At 44.4% G+C, this 6000-nt stretch overlaps 1 protein-coding gene across 9 annotated transcripts in view; it reads left to right on the forward strand.

Annotated features, from left to right (window-relative positions):
* The window catches only part of DIP2A (disco interacting protein 2 homolog A), a 111976-nt gene extending 106341 nt beyond the window's left edge, over window positions 1–5635 (forward strand). For all 9 annotated transcript variants that reach the window (XM_030805982.1, XM_030805984.1, XM_030805985.1 and 6 more), the window contains 3 exons: window positions 275–449; window positions 1116–1239; window positions 1935–5635. In XM_030805982.1, the coding sequence (XP_030661842.1) occupies window positions 275–449; window positions 1116–1239; window positions 1935–2187 (552 nt within the window). In that variant the 3' untranslated portion in view covers window positions 2188–5635. The remainder of the gene's footprint in view (window positions 1–274; window positions 450–1115; window positions 1240–1934) is intronic.
* The last annotated feature ends 365 nt before the right edge of the window (window positions 5636–6000 follow it).

The following is a 6000-nucleotide window of genomic DNA, read 5'->3' on the forward strand; positions in this document are numbered from 1 at the left end:
GGAATTTCCCCTCTCTACTTACCCATGTAGGATAGAGTCCTACAGATGACATTCTTGGGTCAAAGGGAGAAACACAGTATTGAAGGAGAGAAAAGTTATGTTTGCTTTCTGTGCCTGTAATTTAAGTTCATAAAATAAGAGACAGTGAATATTATCCACCCCGACTTCATTCGGTGTTTTCTGGAGCATTATTCTTGGCCAGCGGATGTCTCGTGACAGAATCTGAACTCGGTGGTTGGTAACACATCACATTCTTGTCCTCTGGGCTCACCAGATCTGGGTAAGCAGCCCCCACAATGCCACCGGGTACTACACGGTTTACGGGGAGGAGGCGCTTCATGCTGACCACTTCAGTGCCCGGCTGAGTTTTGGAGACACACAGACCATCTGGGCAAGGACCGGCTACCTTGGCTTCCTTCGGCGAACAGAGCTCACTGATGCCAGTGGAGGTGAGGGGTTGTGGTGAAGTCCCGCGTGAGTGTTGTGCGGGGAGGACCTGGGCTCCCCAAGAGCTTAGTCACCTGCTAGCACACCTCACTCCTTGCTGTGGTCTGGTATTGCTCCGTGTTGGGGGAAGATGTTCTGACAGCGGTTTTCTCTGAAAATACTGTTTTCCCTCCATGACTGCCCCTCACTGTCCTTAGGCCCGTGGCCTCTGCCGAGGGCGTGGGGGACGGTGTTGGTGATGAGGCTACCAGGCTTCTCCCCGAGGCCAGGCCGGCCTCTCTGCCGCTGCGTCTTTCCCAGTGCCTTCCCCATGCACAACCCATTCAAGGTTGTGGCCAATGTCCAGAAGACTCTGTGCAGCCACCACAAGCTGGCCAGATAAGGCAGAACTTTTGGTAGCTCCTATAGATGGTGTCCCGTTCACAGAGATAAGTTATTTTTACGCTCACACTTGCTGTAACTTTCCTGAGGTGGTTCCATGCTGCAGAGATAACAGCCTGCTCTGTCAGGACCTCCATCACCCTTTCTGCACGTGACGAGCGACCTCATGATGTTTGAGTTGAGACCTCCCTGTGCCTGAGAGCCCCTGGTTGGGCTCAGAGGATACGAGTGTCCAGACTCTGCATGCCTCAGCTTTCTGGGCACGTGTAAACACACACTGTTCACAGGGCGGCACGACGCACTGTATGTGGTGGGGTCTCTGGATGAAACTCTGGAGCTCAGAGGCATGCGGTACCACCCCATCGACATTGAGACCTCTGTCATCCGAGCACACAGGAGCATCGCTGAGTGGTAAGAGCCCAGGTGGAGGGCGGCTCCACGTGGTCCATCCAGCCCTTCCTCCGGGCATGAGTGCTGTGCATCGGTTGGAGCAGAGCCAAGGACTGCTGGGCCCTGGGCACAGGCCTCCTGCATTGTCACCCTGGTCTGCAGTGGAGCTGGGTGCCGTGTAGACGAGCCCTATCTACCTTGGGCCTTGGGCATTGCCAGAGAGGGCTGAGGACTTCTTGTGGGTTCTCCCTCTGGATGTGCTTTGCAAAACATGGTGCCAGAGCACACCTCGCTGCCTTTGTTTGGGTTTGGCTTGTTTTTTTCTCCGTTTCCTTGTAAGTTGTAAGCTAAGAGATTGTCCCCAAATGCACAGGCAAAATGTAGATTTCCACAGGTCTCATCCTGAAGTGTTTCTCCTTTTAATATGAGTTTCTCACATGGTTGTGACTCCTGATTCCTTCACCTGTAGGGAACTTGTGTTGGGACAGGTACAGCTTTCAGCATCAGATAATGCTCCTGATTCTCAGTAAAAGCTTTAGTTGGAATAGACATCCTGTAAAATGGATCTGGCCTGATCTTTAGATTGTGAATGGCCTTAAATGGCTGTGTGACATTGGTGGGCTTCACTCTTCTTTGTGCCACCCTTTCCCAAGCATTCATTGGCCCTTGTGACCTGTGCCTGTATCTGTGTGACCCAGTCTCTCTTCTCTCTGCAGTGCCGTATTCACCTGGACCAACCTGCTGGTGGTGGTGGTGGAGCTGGATGGGCTAGAGCAGGATGCCCTGGACCTGGTGGCCCTGGTGACCAACGTAGTGCTGGAGGAGCACTACCTGGTCGTGGGAGTGGTGGTCATTGTGGACCCAGGGGTGATCCCTATCAACTCTCGGGGTGAGAAGCAGCGCATGCACCTGCGGGACGGCTTCCTGGCTGACCAGCTGGACCCCATCTATGTGGCCTACAACATGTGAGTGCAGCACACCAGCCCAGGTGCTGGAGATGAATGAGCCCCAGCATCCAAGGTGTGATGTGGGAAGACGCCGCAGAGCCCGCTCACCGGGACCCGCCCTTCCTGTGCTCTTACAGATCCCGCTCAACAGTTCCCCGCATCTCCTTTTAGAAAGCACTTCCTGAATTATTTAAAGAAATATTTTGAATCTGCCAAGTACATTTACAAAAACACGGATGCTGGTATTTTAACAGATGGAGAGACAAGGAAAGGAAAGGAAAGGCCTGGCGTGGGCATTGTGAGGAATCACAGGCACCGAGGTTGTTCTCCGCTGTACTGCAAGTTTGCACTTTCTTTAGGCTAAAAATATAGTTCCTGATTTTTAAAATTCAGTTATTTATTCCCACTTCAAATGACAAGTTCATATATAGAATTTACGGGAGAAACTTGAGACCATTTACGGGGAGAAGCTTGATTCTGGGAAGATAGCAGAGCACAAACCAGCTGTCTCACTTCTGTTTCACAGGGAGGCTGATGGAAAAAGGAAGCAAGCTGGACCCATCCTCCCTGCTCACAGAGGGCACTGTGGTCACACACAGTGCCTCCTCTGCCAGTTTCTTTATTGAAAGAGGTGTGCTGGCTGGCCACGGTGGCTCACACCTGTAATCCTAGCACTTTGGGAGGCCGAGGTGGGCAGATAACGAGGTCAGGAGATTGAGACCATCCTGGCTAACATGGTGAAACCCTGTCTCTACTAAAAATACAAAAAATTAGCCGGGTGTGGTGGTGGGCGCCTGTAATCCCAGCTACTCGGGAGGCTGAGGCAGGAGAATGGTATGAACCTGGGAGGCGGAGCTTGCAGTGAGCCAAGATCACACTACTACACTCTAGCCTGGGTGACAGCGCGAGATGCCATCTTAAAAAAAAAAAAAAAAGGTGTGCTGCTTGTCAGCATATATTGTCACGGACACTCAATAAGTGCCATTTTGGACTGTCAAGTTTAGATGCTTTGTTTCAGAAAGATAAGCCAGCATTTAGTTTTAAATCACTTTCCTGGTTTGTAACTTGATGCTGTTTAGTTAAATTGCTAGTTTTCCTAACACTACAATATTAATTCTTCTCGTGGAAGTGTACTGATTTATTATTTTTATTCCAAGTCAGCAGATTTGGAAGCATTGTGGTAAAGTCTAAGGTTTTCATATCCATAGTGCTGTTTGGTGAGTACCGGCAGTACAGTTGAGGGGAGCAGGGAACAGCTTTGCCTCGTATTGAAGGTGGAGATGGTTACATTCTTCACTGCCTTTCGCATTTTGAGTTGTGTGCCTATAAAATTTGGCCAAACCATTTTATTGTTTTGTTCAAACTTGACTAAGCTGAGTGATCTAAAATTATACAGAATCTAAATCAAAGAAGAGAATGTAAAGTCCTTTAGTTACTTCTAAGAATTTGAAGTCAAGCACGAATCTAAGATATAGATTATTTTTATATAGCTAATTAAGAGTATGTTATGAAATTGTTGGGTTTTTGGGGTATTGAGGGTGGAAAATTTTGTGAATCATGCATGCTTCACAGAAACAACCAGGTTTTTCCAGAATTAGTCTGGATCAGTGCCTAACAAAGCTGTTATTAATTCTCCACACATGAGACTGGCTAACTGGGCCAGCTCTCATGTTTTACTCCTGTCTGGCTACAAATAGCACTGTGCATAGTAGCCCTGTTTCCCCATGGTGTTGGACTGTGGTAAAGTATGTTGTGACATACTGGAATTCTAATAATCCTGTTGTAATTATGTACAGAATCTGTGTAACTTATTGTTGACATACAGAGGTTTGGGAAGTAGTCTAACGGACATTCCTTACAATAGAATGGCTGGGAAGGGAAAGAAAAAAAAAAACAACTACCTAACTCCAATCTTAATGTTGTAGTTTTATAGCAAACAAAAATTGTCAACTTTTTGTATTGAAAGGTCAGTGGTGGTAAGACAAGGTGTCTTGTAAATTAAGATTTTAAGAAGCGCATTAAAATGTTTTAGAATTACTCTGGGAATTCTGTATATCACACTAAAATTTTTATATCATTATGTTAATAAAAGTTGTTGACTTTGTAATTCTGCATTTTGAAATGTGTGAAAAGGGTTTTTAAATTACCCCGAATAGGTTGTATTTTATTTTGCTTTTTTTTCTGACTATAAAAGCAATTATGCTTATAGCATAAAATCTAGAAAGCACATTAAAGTATAAAGAAAATTAAAATTTCTTATAATTCTACCTCTGAGTAAATAGCAGCATTCGTATGTAACATAAACCCTCTCAGGGATTTATTTTTTTCTTTTTAAAAATTTTTTACAAAATTAGGATCAAGTGCTTTTTTAAGTAATTTGCTTTTGTACTTAATAAATTATAGACTTTTAAATCTATTACATATATTCTTCTACATGTTTCAATGGCTGTATTTTACAAGTGTGCCATGAGTAAATGTAGTATTTGCTGTATTGCTGTACATCAGTGTTGTTTCAACAGGACTGCAGTGAGCCCAGATGCACGTTTACACTGCCATGATTACAATTACTGCCTTGGGCTCAGTTCTTATAGGTAGAGTGAGTGGGTCAGAGTTCATGCCAGGTGTGAAGCTTTGGGTACCTGCTGCCCTCCAGAAAGGCAGGATGACAGCATGGAAAAGGCCTCTTTGCAGATGCCAAGCATGTTGGCAATGGACATGTGCTCAAGATTAAAATAACTCTTTAACAGTTTGATAGGCAAATAAGTGTTGTGTCTGGTCATGTTGAATATGTCCTCGTGTTCATGGCCATTTTTAGTTCTTACCTGATGTATTTTGATCAGATTTGGCAGTCCTTATGGTCAAGTTTTTTCTTACTGACATGTGGGAGTCTCTTTCTATTAAGAATTATGACCTCCATATACTTCTTTCTTTTTCTTGTGGGTTATTTGTATTTTGGTTCTATCTGTTTTAGTGCAGATGGTTTTTTAGATGTTATATTTATGCAAACTGGTTATTGTGTTTGATTTCAGATGATGAATATAGCTGATTTATTTCAAAGTGGTTCTACTGGAATGATCAGCATAAACCAATGGGGAGGACATGGCAGAGAAGTAACTAACCTCCAGTATTCACCTGGTTCCTGCCACAGTGGTGGCCTTCAGCCTTCCAGGCTGTTCTAAAGAAAGGGCAAGAAGACCTGGTGCCACTGTGTCTTGCTGCCCGTGAATATCCTCAGTAAATCATGTGCATGTTACTTGCCATGTAAGAAAAAGAACAGGAGGAGGAAGCATTCCCTTCCTATCTGAGATAATGTTACATAAATTTTGGGTCCTAAAGGGTTAGGGAAGGCATACTCTATTTAAATTGGATACAGTAACAGTGTTGTAACACTGCATGACATTCATCCTCTTGTGTGATGTTCAATTTCGGTAATGGAGAATTAAAAGGAAACTACATGTAAAATTTCAAAATTAATGGTTTTTACATTTTTGCTTATTAGTAAAAAATTTGAGTTGAAGAGGAACGACTTTAAAGTGTCTAAGCAGGTGCCTGGACTATCCTCCCTCTTCCCTCTTGCTGGTCTGAAAGCCTCAGTCACCCTAATCCTCACTCAGGTCTTCCTGAATTCTGCTCTGCTTTTCAGGATTTAATGAGAGAACCTTTTCACATGAGCCCATGAGATGTTTCAGAAGGATCATTGTGGAGTTTGCTAAGGGCAGTACAGGGTAAGAAATTGAGAGTTTATTTGTTTTAAGTGCCTACTAAGTGTAGGATACATTATTCCCCAGATTCTCAAAGGAACTGAAAAGGCCAGATATGAATATTCATTTCAAAT

This window comes from Nomascus leucogenys, chromosome 25 (assembly GCF_006542625.1).
Source record: "Nomascus leucogenys isolate Asia chromosome 25, Asia_NLE_v1, whole genome shotgun sequence".
In the NCBI taxonomy this organism is placed as follows: domain Eukaryota; kingdom Metazoa; phylum Chordata; class Mammalia; order Primates; family Hylobatidae; genus Nomascus; species Nomascus leucogenys.